This window comes from Pipistrellus kuhlii, unplaced genomic scaffold (genome assembly GCF_014108245.1).
Source record: "Pipistrellus kuhlii isolate mPipKuh1 unplaced genomic scaffold, mPipKuh1.p scaffold_m20_p_5, whole genome shotgun sequence".
NCBI lineage: Eukaryota > Metazoa > Chordata > Mammalia > Chiroptera > Vespertilionidae > Pipistrellus > Pipistrellus kuhlii.
This window is the reverse complement of record NW_023425551.1, coordinates 78,006,341-78,028,173: the sequence shown is the minus strand read 5'-3', so window position 1 is coordinate 78,028,173 and position 21,833 is coordinate 78,006,341. Positions and strand designations below refer to the sequence as shown.

The 21,833-nt window shown below is 52.3% G+C and overlaps 1 protein-coding gene across 4 annotated transcripts in view; it reads right to left on the bottom strand.

The window, feature by feature from the left end:
* BTBD9 (BTB domain containing 9) overlaps positions 1-21,833 on the bottom strand; it is a 397,317-nt gene that overhangs the window by 2,302 nt on the left and 373,182 nt on the right. For all 4 annotated transcript variants that reach the window (XM_036414400.2, XM_036414401.2, XM_036414399.2 and 1 more), the window contains exon 10: positions 16,665-16,743. In XM_036414400.2, coding sequence (XP_036270293.1) covers positions 16,665-16,743 — 79 coding nt within the window. The remainder of the gene's footprint in view (positions 1-16,664; positions 16,744-21,833) is intronic.

Genomic DNA, 21,833 nt, shown 5'->3' with positions numbered 1-21,833 from the left:
GTGAAGGGGGGCGGGCAGCAGGGAGCAGATGCAGCCTTGACTGGAATGGATTGAAGGCGAGTTCCAGCTCCTGAGGATCCTGAGGGCCCGAGAATGTCTTAAAGACACAGGTGAGCTGAGCCAGACGTGTGACAGGAACTGCGGCAGGGCCGGCTCCCCAGCTCCTTACCCTGAGGCTCCTGCCCAGCCCCCAGGCTCCTCCCACACAGGCTCCTCCTGCCCTGGGCCCCCAGGCTCCTCCCACACTGACCAAAGGCCCTGTTGAGGAAGGCGGCGACCTGTTGTAACGCCGTCCTTGAACCTGCGAATGCTAGGACTCAATCCAGTGACTGATTTCCACGGATATGCCTGCAAAGGGCTGGTGGCTGCCTGAAGCCGGTGGGGACAGCAAAGGAGACCCGCAGGGCGGACACTCTGCTGGCCCTGCCCTGGCCACCCCGTGTGCAGAGAATGCCGGCCTCATGCTTCCTCAGGGCCTGCTGGCTAGAGGAGCCTCTGTGCTTGGATCTGCCCACGACTGATAGGTCCATTTCTGGAAAGGGCCCATCCCAGGGGACAAGGCACTGGCACCCGGGTGTGGGTGGGATACAGGCGGGGCTGCTGGACACCCGCCACCTCCCTGAGGGAGGACCAGGCAGAGGAGACGTAGGGGGCTCAGGAGGTAGAGCTGGGGGTCGAGGGGCTTCGTCCACAGCTTGAGCAGGGCCACATGTGCACACTGAGCGCGCACACACATACACACACACATCTACTATAGAACCAAGTTCAGAGAGAAGACAAATGTAATATCAACTGTGAAATTATATTTAAAATAGAAATCCGTGCTTTCCTTCCTGCATTACTATTTTTCCATATTTCCACTTCAATTCATTTATCTACCACTGTTTCAAATTTCACATTTCCAACTCTAATTCTGAGACTAAGTGAGCTCTCATCTCCGGTCCGCTCTCCTCATTTTCTCTTCGAGTGAGCCGATTCTCCCGAAAGCTCAGCCTCTGCTGTCCTCGCCATGGCACTTCCTGCGGACTCCCCGTGGCAGCCGGCCTCTCGTTCTTCCTTTCTTTCCTTGCTCTCTTCCTTCTACACCAAAACGCCCTCTTTGGGTCCCTCTGTAGGTTCTTACCGTCAGCAGCCAGATGGGAGGGCCTGTAAAACTGCGTGAGCCCTGCGCTCAGACCTGCCTGGCACAGGGTACACTTGAAAACCTTCTCCTAAGTGACAACACTAATCTAGTCTCCTCCACCGGCTTCACCCTCTTTAAGCATTTGGAGGGACAAGACCATCTCTGCCGGGTGTGGACAGTCTCTCTTGCTTCATGAGCACGGGACAGGCGGGGCCACGCCCAACAGGCTTTTGCTGAGTGGCCAGGGCAATCCCTCCGAACACAGCTCTGCTTCTTCACATCCACCTCACTCTTGCTGCCCCTTGAGCTGCCTGAAAGCAAGCACATGGCCTGTCCTCTCCTGGGAGCGAGCACACGGCCCGTCCTGTCCCCAGGAGCGAGCACACGGCCCGTCCTGTCCCCGGGAGCGAGCACACGGCCGGCCTGTCCCCGGGGAGCGAGCACACGGCCCGGCCTGTCCCCGGGAGCGAGCACACGGCCGGCCTGTCCCCGGGGAGCGAGCACACGGCCGGCCTGTCCCCGGGGAGCGAGCACACGGCCCGGCCTGTCCCCGGGAGCGAGCACACGGCCGGCCTGTCCCCGGGGAGCGAGCACACGGCCCGTCCTCTCCTGGGAGCGAGCACACGGCCCGTCCTCTCCCGGGGAGCGAGCACACGGCCCGTCCTCTCCCGGGGAGCGAGCACACGGCCGGCCTGTCCCCGGGAGCGAGCACACGGCCCGTCCTCTCCTGGGAGCGAGCACACGGCCCGTCCTCTCCCGGGGAGCGAGCACACGGCCCGTCCTCTCCCGGGGAGCGAGCACACGGCCCGGCCTGTCCCCGGGGAGCGAGCACACGGCCCGGCCTGTCCCCGGGGGCGAGCACACGGCCGGCCTGTCCCCGGGGAGCGAGCACACGGCCCGTCCTCTCCTGGGAGCGAGCACACGGCCCGTCCTCTCCCGGGGAGCGAGCACACGGCCCGTCCTCTCCCGGGGAGCGAGCACACGGCCCGGCCTGTCCCCGGGGAGCGAGCACACGGCCCGGCCTGTCCCCGGGAGCGAGCACACGGCCGGCCTGTCCCCGGGGAGTGAGCACACGGCCCGTCCTGTCCCCGGGGAGCGAGCACACGGCCCGGCCTGTCCCCGGGAGCGAGCACACGGCCCGTCCTGTCCCCGGGGAGCGAGCACACGGCCCGGCCTGTCCCCGGGAGCGAGCACACGGCCGGCCTGTCCCCGGGGAGCGAGCACACGGCCCGGCCTGTCCCCGGGAGCGAGCACACGGCCCGTCCTCTCCCGGGGAGTGAGCACACGACCTGTCCCGGCCCGACCCCGGGGAGCGAGCACACGGCCCGGCCTGTCCCCGGGGAGCGAGCACATGGCCCGTCCTCTCTCACAGGAAGCCAGCACATGGCCCGTCTTGTCCCCCGAAGCATGTGCAGTCTCTCTGAACATAGTGGTTACACAGTCCATACCTCGCCTCCCTCCCCTCCCCCGTCTTGCTCTTTAACCGGCTACTGTGTCATCCACCCGCCTGTCAGTGGCTCTCCTCAGCTGCAGGCTGATGCTCGTCCCCCCTCGGGCCTCCCCTCTTGTGTGGAATGGGCCTCTCCCTGTGCTCTTGGGAGCTCTCCGGCCTCCAGATTTCCCGGTGAGCTCTGTGCGGCCCTGCCTTCCAGGCTTCAGGGGGTCTCCTGGCCCAGGCCCAGCCGTCCTCCTCTGTCTGCTGGTGTGTGGGTGCCCCTCTGACTCAAAGGCCACTTTGGCCGCCCTTTCTCCCACTCAGGGCCTCACACAAGAATACACAAATCAATAAAAGTCCAGGATTGAAAAATAAAGTTATAAAAGGTTTCAGTGTGGCCAAGCTCTGAATGGCTGGTCCTTCAGAACGAGCCTCTCACCTAAGAAAAGCTCCCGTCAGCGACGCTGTCTGCAGGCCGGGGGCTTGCTGCTCCTGAGCTGGGAGGAAGCCTGGAGACACCGTCACCGGCAGCACTTAGTCAGTGCCCGCTGCCTCCCTCGGCCTGGTTCCCGCCTCAGCCCTCCCTCCTCCTGCCGGTAGTGCTAAGGGCACGTCTTCAGCACGTGTAACCGGCCTGTTTTAAAATAATAATGTAAATGGCCACTTTCCCCAACACACCGAACAATACCAACGGCAAACCTCGCGGCTGTTTCGGCTTTCTCCTCTGCATATGTCTCCAGAAATCATGACCATTCCTCCGACACCGCGGGCTCAGGGCTCAGGCAGGCTTCCATCTCAGTCGGGGAAACTGCAGGTGCTTGGAAGTCCCACCGCAACCTGGGAGGCGCTGTGACGGCAGAGGGAGCCCAGACAGGAGGACCCCCACTTCGGCCGGACAGCCCCGAACCCCAAGAGTGTCGCTAACGGCCCAGCTGACTTTCGTCCACTGGCACTTCCAGAGGGCAAGCAGGCTCTAAAGTTCAAAGGCAACACGCAGGAAAGTGACCTTCATTCAGTCACAAAACTGAGGGGTGAAGACTCCATGGGAGAGGGTGCTTCCAACGGAAAGATGGGCGAGGCCTGGAGTCAGTGGAGGCGGAGGGTGGAGGGCCTCAGGGTGAGCAGGCTGAGGGCAGGCAAGGCCGGGAGAGAACTCCTTTGGAGTACTACAAAAGGAATGCATGCACATGGCGACAAATAATGTGTCTAAAGAAAGGGTGACTACAACACTTAAACCTCCTGTAAAAAAATCACAGTAATGTCAACGGAGCCCCTGAAAATGGAGCAGAGCTGCCATCCAGGAGGCGCTGCCTGGCAGGTCCTGGGCCACACATGTTCAGGTTAAAACAGGCGAATAACCTCTGTGCTGCGCCTAACACAATGCTGTGCCCAAGAACTGTTTGCGAGGACAGGAGGCGGCAGACGCTGTGACTACCCACCGAGACCACCACGGGGCTGAACGTCTTAAACTGTTCACAGTGAGCATCACTGTGTTACCTTCTCCTCAGCACCAGCAGAAACGCCTTCCTTCCACTGATGCTATTGCCCCTGCCCTTCCTCACAAACACTGGCCTTTGTCTCCTAATTGGGACATTGTTTGGGCTTCACCTGCAGATGCTGCCTGAATAGCTATCCTTTGATCTCAAGTAAATGCCTGCTGCCTCTCACTGGGAAAGGCCTTTTCTTTTTAGAGAACACTTGAAATCCCTGAGGCAGATTTAACCATTTAGGATAAACGAAAAAGACTCATTTTTAAATGAAGAATAACAGAACTTGGTAACAGACCGGGTAAGACGGACAGGAAAAAAAGGGCCGGCGACTCCAGGTTCTCTGGGAGGAGACTGGCAGGGGCAGTGCTACGCTCTGGGGGTGACAGCAGTGGGGCCCCAGGGGGCTCCTTCACTGGTTTTGTTTTTGAAGCCTTGACCATCTTATTGAGCTGGAACATGACTAGGGTGCACACTGCCCAGCCCAACAGGAGAGAGGGCGGGCAAAGGTGCCCGAGGTCACACCCATGGGATGGGGGTGGAGGATTCAACCTCAAGGCCCAGCAGCCCCATAGCCTGTGCTCTCTCCGTACCAGGATGCCTGCCTCATACAGGAAATTGTAATCGGAGACCAGACATTAATTTTTTCTGGGACGGGAGGTTAGGGAAGGCCAGAGAGGGAGCCACCGTGAAGAACTGGGAGGCAGACAGGGAGGGGAGTGGCTCCCAATAGAAAGGAGAAGGAGAACGTCCAGATAAAGGCTGGGCCCGGCAGCTGGTCACACTGGAGGCGCTGCTCACCCACCTGGAATGGCGTTCAGCTCAGTCATCTTAGCATCTACTCCTGCCCACCGCCTTGCACCCAGCTGCCCAGGGCAGAGGAAGCGTCCTGGTGCTTGCGCCTTACCACCACCTGCACCAGGCTGGGCTCCTTCCCTCCGGAGGCAGCACCTGCGGGGCGGGCACCTGCTGCTAACGCACCTGCTGCTAACTGGCTCCCAGAGAGGCTGTGGCCGGTCCTGACAATGCCCTTGGGGACAGAGCTGGGAAGTCAGCCTGCCCAGGGGGAGGGGCTCCTTCGCCGGTGGCCATGTGGCCAGGAGTGCGACCTCTGCTCTTCACAGGAAGCTGGAGGAAGTATGTCTTGGAGAAGTCCTCACTACCAGTAGGGGTGCCATCTGGAAATGTGTGGCCCGTCCCCCCAGGTCCGCTAACTCCCCTCCCACATGCACCTGTGGGCCTTCCTGTAGGTGGAATAGGCAAGTCTTGACTTTTGCTTCGCTCAGAAGCTTGTGGGATTCAATTTCTTTCCTCTGAACCTTCCTGCACTCCAGGCCGTGTCCGAGAGCGAATGAGGCGTACAGGGCAGAGGCGCAGGCTGATTTACGGAGACCCATTCCGCAGTCCCCGCTTCATCTTCCCTCCGCCTTTCCGGCAATCCTGCATCCCATTAGCCTGTTTGATGGCCGCTGCTCACAAAGGGGCACCTTCCCTGAACCAGCTTCAATGGCCTCTGGATCTGTCCCCCGGGAGGAGCCTGCTAATTTAGAATGTAGTCCGGGAAGAATCGCGCCGCCTCAGTCACTGCGGTGTCCTTCCCCGTGGCTGCTGTTTAGTATCTCCTCTCCGGAGCAGGGACTTGGACGCGACTGAGGTGGTCGGGTGTTCTTTCCGCTGTGAATCCTGGGGAGCGGGCCCACAGTGGGGGTGGCCCCTTCTCTGACAGACTGGCTCTCCGTCGGTGCCTCTCATTGCAGGGGCTCCCTGAGGACTGTTTGTTCCCTGTCCTTTCCTGGTTTTTAAAGCAGAGACGCCTCTGCTAATTTTCCCAAGTTGGTTTAAGCATCCACCCTGAACTGCAGCAGAAGTTGGGGAGATTTAATAAATGGTGATCAATGACTCTACCTTGCTTTTCTGGTTTCTCCCGAGTAATTGTCACAGGCTGCTTTCATTGCAACCAGTACAAATAGGATCTGTGACCCAAGCTTTCCACTCCCATTTACCCGGCGGCATGATTTTATAATGGAGACCTAGCGCTAACGATGCCCGCCTCTGCCCGCAGTCGGCTCCTGAGGGGCCACCCCTGGGCTCCCTGTGTTTCCTCCACTTGGGTCGTGGCAGCCGCGCCCACCCCCTCAGCTGCAGGAACCGTGAGTGATCCTGAGACGGTGATGAGAACGTCTTCTTCCTCCCCTCTTGGGAGAAGGGTCCCTCTGCAGGATGTTTCACTTTTGTTCCTTTAAAAATGAAGACCAAGCTGGTTTGGCTCAGTGGATAGAGCACTGAAGGGTCCCAGGTTCAGTTCCATCAGGGGCACAGGCCTGGGATACGGACTTGATGCCCAACAGGGGTCGTGCAGGAGGCAGCCAATCGATGATTCTCTCTCATCATTTATGTTTCTATCTCTCTCTCCCTCTCCTATCCTCCCTGAAATCAATAAAAATATATATTAAAAAAATAAACCAATAAAAATGAAGACCAAGTGTTTCCGACAAAACATCCCTGTTTAAAAAGCAGAGTTACAGATGGACTCTGAACAGTCCTAACCGCTGTGTCCAGGTAAGGAGCCTGCTTCCCACGGAGACGTTTCCAGACAGTGAGCCACACTCCTCACAGGTGCTCAGGGCGACAGGCACCCAGTCGTTTTGCACAAATATTCACTCATTCCCAGTGGTTTCTTAGTGACACTGCTTAGATGTGGCAACAGTTTTCCAACTCTCCAATGCCATTCCTCACAGCACAGAGGCAGGGCACCCACAAAAACTAGAACTCACTGCTTGGAAGGTCCTGGAGAAAGAGCCTTTCCAACCCTATTCCCTCCGGCTGCCCGGGATTCCTGATTCCCCTTCTCATGTTTGCATGCCGGGTTCCAGGGAGAGCAATTCACTCACTCAGCTAATCAGGCCCTGAAGTGTAGGCGGTATTTTTTCACTTTGGAAAAACAAAAAAGGGAAGTGTTCTAGTCTCAGGCAGCATCCGGTAGGTGTGGCCTTACGAAGGCCCCTTCCCCCAGACGGGCATCATGAGAACCTGGCTGTGGTCCGGTGCATAGCACGCCTGCCCGTCCGTCCTGGGAAGTTCTTCACTTCAGCCCGGGGACGGGCGCGGCTTGTCTGGAAGAGCTCCAGCCGCTAGGCCATTTCAGGCCCAACTGCTACCTGCTGGCTCAGCACTGGGACACGGGTTGGCTTATCCTCCCAAGCCGATGTCTCCATTCCTCTCGCTGCTCAGCGGCTCCTGGCACCTACCTTCTCCCAGCCAGTTGTTTGGCGCAGAATTACTGCTGCTCCAATACCAGAGGCACAGGACTTAGAGTGTTGGAACAAGGACATATGCTCACTCTTGTGTCATTTCCCAGTAAAATCTTTCATAATAGACATTTAAGTAAGAAGATGCCTACAGAAGGACCTTTTATAATTCTGCTACAAGTGAAGTATTTTTGTGCCGTTTTGGTCATGCCGGGCAAGAACCTTTAAGATCTAGTTCACTCTCCTTCTTTCAGAGACAAGTGCCCTGAGCGCCAGGGCGGTGAAATGATCTGCTGGTCACAGTGCCGAGGCCTCCACACTCCTCTCTCACCCTCCGCTCATTCCCCACCTCTCTGCCCGTTCACAGGGCCGTTCCTCAGGCTGGCTTCCAGACCCTTTCTTCCTCCAGGCCCCTGACCTTGACCATTATCTGCACACGCAGTCCTTACATCCACGTCTTGGTTTGGATGGCTCACCTTTACCCTTTATTTTCTTGCAATAAATGCTTCCAGGCTTCCTCATAGCCAGCACAGCCCCACTGCTCTCCAAGGTCATGGGGACTGCAGCCTTGGTGCGATCTGTTCTCCCTCGTTCCTCAGATCCAGGGCGTCAGCAGTGAGCCCTGAGAGCTGATTTCCTGCTGAACCCAAACCAAAGCTCTGGCCTGTCTGATTTATGGAGGGGCTGCTGGGTGCTGGGGCACGGAGAGGCCATGGCGTGGTCTCTGCCCTCAAGAAGTGCAGGTGAGGCTGTTAGCAAACTCACAGGTAGGTGCAGGCTGGCCTACATGAACTCGGCCCTGTGGTTCCAGTGCTCACCCTCTCTCTGGCCCACGCCCAGTCCGGCCCCTACAAATGCCACTTGTGTCTCCAGTGTACACACAGGCACCCAGGCGCCTTTCAATCCGGTTCCAGTGACTCCTGTTTCCGAGCAGGCTTTATTTATGAGCATCCCTTCCGCATCCCTGCTGTGTGCAACCTGCAGGGCAGGGTTCTGTGTCCTGGCAGAAGGGGCTGAGGGCTGGGACTGGCTCTCTGCGCAGGTCAGGAGCACACAGAGGGAGGGATCTGCATCTTTGGAGTCTGCCACCGGATGTCTGTGTCAGCTCCACTGCTTACTCTAGGAGTTCTGCCTTAGGAGGTAGCACATGACCAGGTGCACGTTACAGGCTTGCAGGGCCTCCTCTAGAGGAAGCTGCAGGGGGTCCGGGGAGCCAGAGGGTGTGATAGAACCTGGGGGCTCAGGGCTGGGAAATCACAACCACCAGGCCAGGATGGAGGTCTAATGGTGGTTGTTTTAAACAGAGTCCGTTTATCTGTATTTTTTCCTTCACTAGAGCCACATGTTGCTATGGGAACGAGGATAGCACTGGGAGCCCACAGCCACTCACGGGCCTGACAGAAGCGTATGAATAAACTGCGCCTCACTCCAGGCTCTGCTGAGGGTCTCGGAGGGCAGCCCAGGCAGCCACGTGCAGACTTTCTGTCCTGCTGGTGCCTCTGGGTTCCTGCCAGGCCCCCTGCCGCTGGGCCTCCTGCCAGGGGCCAGTGGGCAGCATTGAGCCCAGGGGGAGGGAATCTGCCACCCTCCCTCGCCCTCTTATCTACCTCCACTCAATTCCCAAGGGCCTGCTCACTGGGCCCCTTTCTTAGGTGAGGTAAGGCCCCCTCCTCCCGCCCTCTCACCCTCCCCACCGTCCCATCTGCTGCACATCCATCCACACCAGCCCTGCTTCACCTCATGCCTCTCCACTTTGGTCTGGATCATCCACTGTGTGTCGCAATGTCCCTAGAACTAAGGCCTCTTCACTGGGTTGATTTCTCTAAGACAGTGAACCTGCAACCCCCAGGAAGGTCCCTGCCTTGTTTCTCTCCTGTACCTGGCTGCCCAGGCCCCCCACCCCCCTCACACACACAGGCACCACCTGCTCACTAAGGTCTGACTCAGACGGCAGGGCCAGGCAGAGCTGGGCTCACTTCTGCAGCATTATCAGTTATTATGCCTTTAGAGACTACACAAAGGTGTGAACATGCTTAGCCACAGGGTAGGCTGCACATATTCAACTTCGGTAGAAAACTTCTCCAAAGTGACTGTATCCATTTATACTCCCGCAGCACTGGTGAGAACTGCCCAGCACACCTCATCTCTGCCAGCACTGGGACTGAGTCTCCTCATTTTCACAATGCAGTGAGGGTAGCTCCTTTTCACATCTGAGGGTTACAGAGTGTAATAAATAAAAGGATTTGGAATAGGGCCTGGCACATAGTAAGTGCTCCATATACAACAGTTATAATTTATTATTAGAGGTTTTTTTTTTTTTAATATTATTATTCTAAGTGAGAAGAAGCTGAGTATTTGGCATACACATTTTTCCACTGACAAAAGTTTCTGGTTTAAGAGACTCCACTGACCACAGAAACTCAGCCTTGAATGCCAGTCTCTCGACAAGTTGAATTAGTAAGTCTTTTCCTTTATTTGGCTGACTGGTGGGAGAGGGAGAGATGGATGGACAGACTGAGTGATTCACTCACTCATTCAGCCAGCAGGTACTCTATGCGCACATGTGCCAGGCCCCTGCTAGGTGCCGGGGATATAAAGATATGCTTCTCTCCTCAGACACATAAATTCGATAAGTAAATGGAACCCTGAGAGCTACCTGAGACTGTCAATACCATCTTCAGTTGTGTTATTGACTTGGAAAAGGCTCTCATGTGGGTTCTCGTGAGCAGAAACTGTCTACACTGCAGAGTGAGTGTTTCCTACATCCCTTTTAACCCTTGGTGCTGCTGTGCTCAGGAGCTCAATGCCTAATATAAAAAATCACACCAAAAAATATGGCAGCATAGGTAAACACCTGAACTTGCTGCCTCGCACAACCACTTCAAAACTACAACCAAAAGACAAAACAGGTATCATTTAGAACCACAGGAAGGCTGGCTAAGCGGAAATTCTACAACTAGAAGGGAAGAGAAAAGTACACTAAGACTCGAAGAAGGAGCGGAGGTGCAGAAGTGAAGTGCATAAGTATGGAGGTATGTGCACAGAAAGGGCTGGCAACTGAGTACACTGTTGTCTCTTTCAATTGGGAGGGAGACACAAGTTCTCAACTTCTCTGAACTCCAGTTCTGGGTGGGACTCTGGGGGCCCAGACTCATACAGGGAGAAACTGGACTGTCTGGCCTCGGGCGGAACTTGAGGGCGGCTTTTTATCAGAGTTGTTTGCAGCGATCATTGTTCCTGCATGGTGCCACAGGACACAGAGACACAGGACGTCTTCCAGGCAGGAACACTGCTGTTTGCTCCACCCTGGTGATTCCCTGAGATAGCGCCCCACCCAATTTATGTGCAGAGGCTTTTGCATATGAATGGCCTGGCATTTTGCAATATGAAACCTAATGTACTGCAGCTGGATTAGAGTGCAAGAGCTTCCAAAAGTAGAATCAAGGCTCAACGACAGCTTGCATTGCTTCACAGCTGGGCCACAACTGGGCACCTCCAAACCCCAAATGAAGAGAAGGAATCTGCAGATCTCTCTGTAGCTCCTGCTGGATGGAGATCCCAGAGCCAGTGTACCCAGTGGTTAGAGTGGGACCATCCAGACTTCAGCTCTTCAGATCCATAAGAGACACACAAGGGGCAAACTCAGTGAGCACCAAAGCCCCACTGAAGCAACTCTTGCCCCATACGGGTGTCTCCAGCACAGAAGTTCTCCCAGCATAGACACAACTGATCCTCACAGCTAATTGGCCTGGAGGTCAATTCCTCCCAGTGATACCAACAACAATCAAAGCTTAACTATAATAAGACTGTGCACACAGCCCACAAAAGGGTGCACCAATAGCATCCACCTCAGGTAATGAGGGAGGCTGAGCCACTGAGCCCTATAGAACACCTAGCACACAAAGTCACACTATCAACACAATGAAGTAGCCAGAATGCAAAAACAAAGAAACAAGTCATAAAAGAAAGAAATGGAGGAAAGCAAACTACTGGATACAGAGTTCAAAACCACGGTTATAAGGTTGGATACTCAAGAATCTTCTAGAAAATGCTGATAAATTTAGTGAGATCCTCAAGGATTCGAAAAAAGACCAACTACAAATTATGCATACACTGACTGAAATAAAGAATATACAGGATTCTAGAGGATCCCAGGAATCAAGTCAAAGATTTGAAATACAAAGAAGCAAAAAGCAAAAAGAATACAAAAATATGAAGATAGTGTAAGGAGCCTCTGGGACAACTTTAAGTGTACCAACATCCAAATTACGGGGGTGCCAGAAGAAGAGAGAAAGCAAGATATTGAAAACCTATTTAAAGAAATAATGACAGAAAACTTCCCCTACCTGGTGAAAGAAATAGACTTATAAGTCCAGGAAGTACAGAGAACCCCAAACAAGAGGAATCCAAAGAGGACCACACCAAGACACATCATAGTTAAAATGCCAAGGGCAAAAGACAAAGAGAGAATATTAAAAGCAGCAAGAGAAAAACAGTTGCCTACAAAGGAGTACCCAAACAACTGTCAGCTGATTTCTCAACAGAAACTATGCAGGCCAGAAGGGAGTGGCAAGAAGTATTCAAAGTGATGAATAGCAAGAACCTACAAACAAGATTACTCTACCCAGCAAAGCTATCATTTAGAACTGAAGGTCAGATAAAGAGCTTCACAGATAAGAAAAAGCTAAAGGAATTCATCACCACTAAATCAGTATTATATGAAAAACTGAAGGGTATTCTTTAAGAAGGGGAAGAAGAAAAAGGTAAAGACAAAAACTATGAACAACAAAGTGACAACAAATACAATCTATCAACAAGTGAATCTAAAAATCAAGTCAATAAAAAAGTCTGATGAACAGAATAAACTAATGAATAGAATAGAATCAGGGGTATAGAAAAGGAGTGGACTGACAATCCTCAGGGGGAAAGGTGTGGGGTGTGGGAAGAGACTGGACAAAAATCGTACACCTATGGATGAGGACAGTGGGGGAGAAGGGTAAGGGCAGAGGGTGGGGTGGGAACCAGGTGGAGGGGAGCTATGGGGGGGCAAAAAGAGGAACAACTGTAATAATCTGAATAATAAAGATTAGGGAAAAAATCACAGCAAAAACTTACTCTTAAGCTCAGGTTTTTATAAGGCCATGAAAAGAAAGAGGCATAACTTCTATTTCTTTTGATACACTGATTTTCATAGATGCAGACAGTCCCTGATCGAGCCCAGCCTGCTCCCTTTAAGGGGAGCTTTCACGTTGCTAGGGAAATTCATGAGATGAAATGAAGGAGCCATGAGTGGCGTAGCATCAGAACCAGTGTGACTGGCTCTGGGACAGTCATTGCAGCTAAAACTTCGGATCCCATGACATTAGTGGTGCTATTGACAAGGCCCAGTTTCTAAACTCCTCTGGAAAAGGAGGATGGGAGGAATGTCTGCCTCCTGATTAGCTCAGTCATCAGCAGTCGAGGCAGGTAGGCCAGGTAACCACACAATTGCTGAGTTGGTGACTGAGGCTTCCATGAAAGCAAATGAGGAAACAGCCAAGAAGGACCATTTTGGCGCAGGTGCTGGGAAGCAGCACATGAATGAAAACAACTGAAGGAGAGCAGAACGAGATGCATGTGCTAGAAGACAAACTGGCATGTGTCTGCCATCTAGTGCTAATTGTGAGAGGATGACAAAGGAACCCCTGTGGGTGGGCACAGAGGATGTGCAAAAAGGCGCCAAGGGTAGAAGAGAGAAACACACAAGACGTGAGAAGGACACTAAGCACAGGGAGAGAGGAGCAGAACATGACACACACATGTGCGCACATGCACACACACACACACACACACACACACACAGGGATGAAAGGAAAATGTTCTAAGAAGTTAAGTTTAATGACAAGGATGGCACAGAGCACCCAGGGGCAGGAGGTCACTGGAGGCAGTGGTGCAGTCTTTAAGAGGCGAGCATAGGGGGGCTTATTGACAGAAGTCATAAACAGCTAAAACATTAAAGGAATTCACTGCTGCGGAGCTCACAAAGGAAGATGAGGCAGATGCCCGAAGCAGACATACACTTCCCAGAGGAGAGGGATGAAATGCCGCAGGAAATCAGAAGCGTGCCCAAACAGGTGATCAGAAAATCTGAACCTCTACAGACTGCCCAGGCTGGGCCCCATGGAGAGAAGTGGGGAAATTAGCATGCAGCAGACAGAAGCTGAGCCCTGCTGCAGGAAGGCCTGGCCGACTGGAGCATGACAGGCGCACAGCGATGTCGGGCATGAAATCCCTATCTGGTTTAGGCGAGAGGCTCTGCTATCCCTATAGCAGCAGGTGTTTGGAGGTCAGGGCAGATTCCATGTCACTGTCGCACAGCTGCCGATCACCTGGCCACTTAGACATGTTCAGGTAACTTGTCCACCTTTTTCCAGAACAGCCCTGCCCCATCTCCACTGAATGCTCTTTAACTCACAGGAGCCTCCACGCTGCACATTCCCCACCATTCCCGGCTGGGGCCCTGCCTCTCTGGATAGGACGCACCTGCAGAAACAGTCTTACCCGGGAGACGATTCCCCCACATTTCCTTTTCTGTCATCGCACAGACAAGCTGACCTTTCCATGGGAGAAACCACGACCATCCATGCTTCTGAAATCTGCACAGTCTTCAGACTGGCAGACATTGGGTGTCTACATGGGCACGGGCTCTGGCTCTGACAAAACGGAGGCTACTGATGTCGGCTGGCACACAGAAGTGACACACTGAGGAACTCTGCATCCCCTCGACACTGCCCTCCACTATGACACGGGAGCCCTGACCCCATGGGGCATGATGGCATGGCTCTCACCCTCAGCATTCTGGTCCTGATTCTGCCCCAGCCCCCTTTCCTGGCTGTTGTCTGCCAGGAGTCCTGCCAACCAGCCCGAGTCATCCCTTCTCTTCATCAACCCCTGCCCCTCACGCCTCTTTGCCAGCCTGACTCACACACATTCCTGCTGTGCTAAGACAGGTGACTGTTTCTTCCATATGTTGTCCCAGAACCCAGTTATATGTTGCCAATAACACTCCTCGTTGAGAGTTTGCTATGTGCTTGATGCCCAGTGAAATTCAACATTTGTGTGCCTCATTCACTCTGAGAATGACACACATTATGGATCTTGCCTGTGGTCTGGTCACCATTTATTTAATGGTTTAAGATGTTTCCCCGTTGGCAACACTACACTGAAGCTCTTTTCTTGATCAATAACTGACTCACTAAGGCAGCTGAGTGAGTTGCTCATGGTCAAATGTGACCGATCACAGTGTCCTCCCAGCCGACCCATTCACTCCAGCTGGTCCAGGGAGAGATGGTGTGCTCCAGCTTTAGAGCTGTGTGACGAAGGGATTCTTCATCTGGTCGCTAAGGTGAGGGGTTGGGACCCTCTCAGACTCTCTCCAGTGCTTCTCAGCCCTCTTCCACTGAAGAATTCCTTTTGTTGTAATACATAATCGCAGAACCTCAATATTTCATTTTAGCTAACAAATTTAAGTGGTAAGAAAAATTGGGATTTATTCACAAAACTCAAAAAATATGAGAATCATGGATGTATTAAAATGTAGCCTTAAATTGACTTTCATTATGTGATCCAAAAAGTGTTTTTATGACCTGATGCTTAGAATTCTTTATTTCATGGTTTAAAAATTATCCATTCACTTACTTTTATAATTTTCAAGTTTGTTTTGAAATAAAGAGATAAAAGGTGTTTAAGGGCCAGAACTATTTACAAGTTCTCTGCAAGAAACATATTGTGGGTGTGTATCGTTTTTATTCTAAATAAATAAAAAGGCAAAATGAATATAAATCTGCACAATATTTTCACTTTTAAAAATGCTTTTGTGAACAAGAAGCACCTGGATGTGCTCTGGAGAACCTGATTCGACAAACACAATGTTCGATCTTGCTAGCCCTGCTGTCTGGAACCCTCTGCTCAAAAGGCAGGAAAGCTTTCTCCAGCCTCTCTCTTGACCCGTCACAGGGAGTGCCTCTCTTGGCACGGGGACTCTAGGCTAGATGCTCACCAGTGCCAGTGCCCCTGGGGAAGGATGGCAGTGGTTGTGGGCAGGCTGGGGAGGGACAAGGGCCACCAGGGGTCAGGGAACTCTTCTTGGGAAGGCAGAAGGGGCGGAGACGAGCCTGAGTGTGAGCTGAGGCTCCAAGGCCCAGGTGGGAGTTTCCCTGCTCATGGGGCTTCCCTTATAAAATAATCCAAAGGTAAAACTGCTAAGGATTTCAAGACGGTACTAGAGAGCACACCACCTCAAGCACAGGCCCCTTCTGGGGGGGAGGGACGGGGGGCCCATGCAGGTGCCTTGGTTGCCTGCTTAGGGGGCTGGTCCTGTGCAGATCTGAGAAATACCATGTTAAGGTGAAATTGCAGAACTGTTATTATCTTTGTGCCTTTCCTTTACCTCTGAAGTTTCAACCTCACTGCTCCTCATAAATCTGTCTTTAACCCGAGGTCCTTCAGAGGTCTACACTAAACACACTCCTGTGCAAAAGCAAGTGGGGGATGGGCAGACTCAGTCCATCTGCCACACACCAACCCTCACCCCTGGTGTTTTTGCAACATCTACCTGAAGAACAGAAAAGGCCAGCAATTGACTATTTATTATTTTAAACTTAGAATGGAAGCAGAACATGACACTCACCGACACCGTGAGTGAACCCTGAGGTTGCTGTGCTCCCGTTTCCGAGTCATTTCCATTCCAGACAAAACAGCACGGTGGTGCCAGAGGCCCAGGCACCTCACCTGACTGCTGCCCTGACCACAGGTACCAAAATGGGGGAAGAACCCGCCCACGCTTTCTTCATTAAATCCAAAGGTGAAGGACCATCTATTGTACAAACAGCATGGCCATTGGAATGAGCACCTGTCCCCAGAGCCAGGCCCGGGCCCTGGAGGAGCAGGCCCGGAAGGCGGCTCGGCCATAAACATGGCTGTGCAGCCGGCACAGGACCCAGCAGGCAGACAGGAACCCAGCGACCACACCACTGCTGCCCCGTGGGGCTGGGGTCCTTCACCACCACGCTCTGAGCCACGGGGCCTCTCAACAGCTGTCCTCTGGGAGGCAGAGGACTCTGAGGACAGGGCATTTGACCTCTCAAGGTCCCTGTGGCTGCGATCCGCAGGGGCTGGAGGGGTAAGCAAAGCCACAGGATTGGCTTTCAGCCGCTGCTGGAGAGACAAAATGGTAACGATATCCCCTCTGTGCAGGAGCAGAGCTTTCTGCTGCACCAAGCTGTCGACAGCGGGCCATTAGCGGGCAGAACAAACAGTTCCACTTAACTCGGGTGTCGTATTACCTGTACATCAGGAACTATCACAGCGTCTTTCAAGAAGGAGACCCTTACCTCATTTGCTGTGTTGTGTGTTCCAACGATTCGGATGAAGGAGGCAGGCTGTCTTTCAAACGTTACTGACTGCCAAGACCTGAGGGAGGAAGCACAACCATAGGCCTGGTTAGAGGCACAGTTAACCGAGCACACGGAGAGGGAAGGCCGCCTGTCTGTCCCCGGGAGACCTGTGCTGGAGGAGGGGTGGGGGACAGGGACAGGGACAGACTGCACGGAATGTGTGGCTGAGGGAGGCAGCGGTACCCAGTGTCCCATCAGAGCCTACAGTCTCACTGGAGAAGGTGCTCCAGCCTTCTGTGAAGGTGACGTGGCTTCTTATAAAGCTTTCCACAAATGAGTGCCAACTGCACACCAAGCTCACAAGAGTGTGCCAAATATACGTGACCCAGGTCGGCGAGGAGTTCATGAAACACACCTCCTCTGTGAGACGGGCCTGGCTCAGGAGCCACCAGCTGCATGGCCACACAGAGTGGCGCAGTGACTTCCCTGGGGATTCTGGGAAGAGGAGAATCAGGGCAGGACTGTGGGCAAAGTGCCCTGGGAAGTCCCAGCACTGTGGTTAGAGAAGTGGGGGGTGCTCACTGAGGAGTGAACCCCATGCAAGAGATGGCATCTGGGGAGGAAGAGGCAATTTCCCACAGGCCTCCATCCTCCCTTTCAGCTTCCAAATCCTTTGGAGGATTGGGATTAAACCCCCAAAGGTTTGTTCTCAGGACTGTCTGGGCTCCGGTGGGCCCCACAGGAGCCCTGACATGTCAGAGGCAGCTCCTCATGGATCAGCAGGGTAAGCCAGCTCATTTAAAGCCCCAGATCCAGGGTGAGCCCTGCGAGGAGGAGCTCCCTTGTGGTTTTCGCTCACAGCTCATCAGAATGCCCGGGAGGAACGCATGGCACCCACGACTGTAAACGCCAATAATACTTTCTGTAATAAATGTGAGGAGTTCACCATTGTTGTCATCCCTCCTCCACTGCACAGTGGAAATGCCAGCTGCTGGAAGCTGTTCCTGTAATTGTCTAATTACCAAGTAACACTACCAAAGAAAATGGATGTATTTGCAGTTTGTTTTCCCCTCTGGTTTCAGGTGTTCCATCTTCTCTCTGCTATGAGCCTCCCACTGAGACTGATTCACTGCTGCCTGGACACCAGGCCCCTTAAGGTCATTAAAAAGTCGTTACCATCCTGTGTGCAAAGTCTGTGCCTCTGAAAGCAGTTTTCTGGAAACAGCACAAGAAAAATCACTCTCCTTGTACAAACGCTATCATTCATACGTGAAGGTGATGCCGTCGGCCATCCCCAGAGCTGGCACTCCTGGCTCTTTCTCTACAGGGGACTGGTTTGCTCCCAGACCCACCCAGCCCTTGGAGATTCTGGTGGGCAGGTTGTGGCCCGGGGCCAGCAGGCCCTGTGGGGCTTCTGCCCTGGTCCTGAGCTCTCACAGGTCTGGCTGTCACTTCCCAGCTAAGCCGTGGAACCCATGACGGACGTGCCTCCTTCTGGTAGGTCTGGGGACACAAGGGCCACTGCGGGGGCCTGCTTCTCAGACCACCACCCAGGAAAGGGAAACAGGCCTAGGGTAAGTGACAACAGCCAGTGACAACTACCAGGCTCAAGTCAGCTTCACAGAAAAGATTGGGGTGGAGAGGGGTGGGAGTGGAGGAGGTACTAGCCCTAGGCTTATCAAAAAAAAATCTGCAAATGCTTCTGGATGTGAAGGGACAAGACCCTTGTAGGTCCAGGGCCCCCAGTACACGCTCATGGTCCAGAGAGTGCTGGCAGGTCTGAACTAGCCTCCCGTGGCCCAGCCCCTCCTCCCTCCACCAGGAAGACTGGAGCCCCAGGGAAGGAACGAGCCCGCGCTGGGTTGCCCTCCTCTCACTGCTGCCGCTCTCACCATCTCCCTCTGTCCTCCTCTCCAGACACCACTGCCCTCACTTTGCTTGGGGAGGCAGGGCTGGCAGGGCAGCAGCCTGACCAGGAAGGAGCGTTTTGTGGAGTAATAAGATCCAAAGGCCTCAATTTAATACCAATCCTCCATGCCATTACATTAATATCTAATCACATTAGAGTTCATTTCACTAACACAGCCTGAGGCTGAATAGACGATTTCATTTTCAGCAAAACTAGATATACCCTAAGACCAAGGTATCAGTAGGAAGGAAGATGGTTAGGATGAGGTAATGAGCGCCATTCCATCCCCAGGTTTCAGATTCCATTTCCCCCCAACTGCTTTCAAACAGCCTTGAATGCTGCCAGAAGGGAAGGTGGCACTGGAACAGTCCTCATGGCTGAGCCACATTTGCAATCATATGCCACATCCATGGAGGCTGTGCAGCCGAGATCCACAGCGCCAGGAAATGCCACAGGACTAGTCCACTCAAAAGCTCAACTGCTGTTTTTGTTGAGAGCTATAAAATATTCCTACTTGCCAAATACCCCGTATCTATCTACCTCTCTCTGTCTCTCTCTCTAAATGCATTGACTTGAGAGAGAGAAACATTGGTCGTTCCACTTATTTATACATTCCTTTGGTTGTTTCTTGTATGTGCTCTGACTGGGATCGAACCTGCAATCTTGGCATATCGGGATGACACTCGAACCAATTGAGTTGCCTGGCCAGGGAGACCCAGAATCTCCTGTCTGGTAGGCAATACTCCCAGAAAACGGGAGCATCAAGGGCTTGGCACTCATGCAGGACAGAGACAAGGCTGAACCTGAGTACCGGGTGTCAAAAAATACAAGTGGACTTTGCTTTGAGCACTTACCCTCAAATCACAAAACCCCCTGCACTTGCTGGCACTCCACTGGACAAGTCCAGTCCCTTCTTGAGTTGCAATCTCCTTATGTGTCCAATGCTAACAGAGAGAATCCCCTCCCCCCCGAACCCTGGCTACAGAATGAGGCGCCAAGTACATTACACTGTAATGAATGTATCTGCGCACACATGAATTCAAAGGTGTCAATAAGGATATCTGCTAAAATGCTGATCAAACTTTTAGTTTGGGATAGAAGAATTTCAAGAGACATTTACTATAGTTTGGTAGAGTATATATAATCATTTTTAAAAAGTACCTATCTTAACCTACTGCCTAAGGCACGCTTCATGTGACACGAAGCAAGCAAAAAGGCAAGCCTGTGTTATGATGCAGGGTATGAGGGTGTTATGAGGAGGGTCTCTGGTGGCAGTCCAGACCACAGGCCTTAATCCTGGTCCTTCATGAACTGGAGGTAGGATGGCCCTGAGGTTGATGGCATGGGTTCTGGAGCCAGGCTACCTGAGTCTGAATTTCACTTTCTTTTTAAAAAAATATATTTTATTGATTTTTTTACAGAGAGGAAGGGAGAGGAATAGAGAGCTAGAAACATCGATAAGAGAGAAACATTGACCAGCTGCCTCCTGCATACCCCCTACCAGGGATGTGCCCTCAACCAATGTACATGCCTTTGACCTGAATCGAACCTGGGACCTTTCAATCCACAGACTGATGCTCTATCCACTGAGCCAAACCGGTTTCTGCTGAATTTCATTTTCTTACTCTCATCAGCAGTGACATTGGGCAAACTGTTGAACCCCAGTGGGATTCAGTCTCTTCATCTAATGAATATCCTAATAAAAGAGAAACATGCAAATTGACCGCACCTTTGCTACACCCACAAGCCACACCCACCAGCCAATCAGGGTGAATATGCAAACTAATCCAACCAAGATGGTGGTTAATTTGCATATCCAGACCAGAGCCAAGACTGAAGACATCGTAGAAAGAAGTCAAATGCTGCAAAAGGGAGCGAAGCTGCAGAGAAGCAAGCAAGTGGGGCAGCGGAGAAGGAAGGGAAGCAGGTGGGTTGGGGGAAAAGGGAGAGAAGCTGGTGGGGCTGGGGAGAAGGGAGGGAAGCAGGCAGGGCAGTGGAGATCACAGCAGGAAGCCCTATTGCAGGAATCTTCCTGCAAGGGGCACTGGTACTGTATATAAAAGGCTAATATGTCTGTCTGGGAAATGACATCACGTAGCAATGCCTAGTGGCTTCCTCTCCCTAGCAACTAGCCTCCTTGGAGTTTCTTCAGCCCAGGAACACTGCTTGCTTTATAGCCAGGTGGAAACATTTTACACTTTAACCAAATATCTATGAAGCATTTTCCTGTGCCTCATCTCATCTCATTTGATCCTCACAGAAGTCCTGAGGTGGGTAGATAGGTGATTTGATGGAATCCTATTTTCTTTTCATTAGCCGAAAAATGGAGATTTAGAAAGCTTAGAAAATTAACTCGACTGCAAAGAAGAAATGGTGGACCTTGAAAATGACTTTAGGTTTTCTCACTGCATAGAATATAGTCAAACACTGCTGCAGTTAAATATTAAACCCTTTGTTCTCCCTACACGATCTACAATAATAATCTGCTTTGTGTTGATATACAATAATAATCTGATCAAAATTACCTGAAAGAGAAGTTGGGGTGCTTCACTGAGCTGGAAAAAGTTTAGCTACATCAGAAAGCAGGTCTAATTAAGCAAGTTTAATATATATGGCTAAGTTGACTCGCACATGCGCAATACATATAAAGCTCTCGCTGGCACCAATTGCACACATGTGTTTTGATTTGTCATTTTCGATTGTGAATTTGGTTGACATTTCTATCATAGAGAAAGGGTGAGTAATAATATTAAAATATTTCTTATAATTAATTTCCTTTCAATGTGCATGAATTTGTGTACCGGGCCACTAGTAATAATAATAACTATCAAAATTTTGGGTTAATATTAAGTAAACTAACAAATGTAAGATCTAGAACAGTGCTGATGTTTACGAGGTGCTAAAATTAATAGCTGGCATGGTTATTACTACTGTAATTATGACTCAGCCCAATGAACCCGGACAGGACACAGTGCCTCCCTGGCCTCGTCTGGGAGTCACCAAGGGAACAGTGCATGAGTTAATGACAACTGCAGAGGTTCCTAGGCAGACCCACACACCCTATCAACACCCAGGTCTTGCAGGCAGAGAGGTAGGGGGGCTTTGGAGGAGTGAATAAGTGTTTATTGAATATACTTGTGAGTGTGGCACTTGCTGGTATTATGGGACATCCACACAAGATGTAGAGGCTGCCCTTAAGTTTATTATCTCTGTGGGGAGATCAGCTATCCTTCTGTGAATTAATTAGAAAACAATGC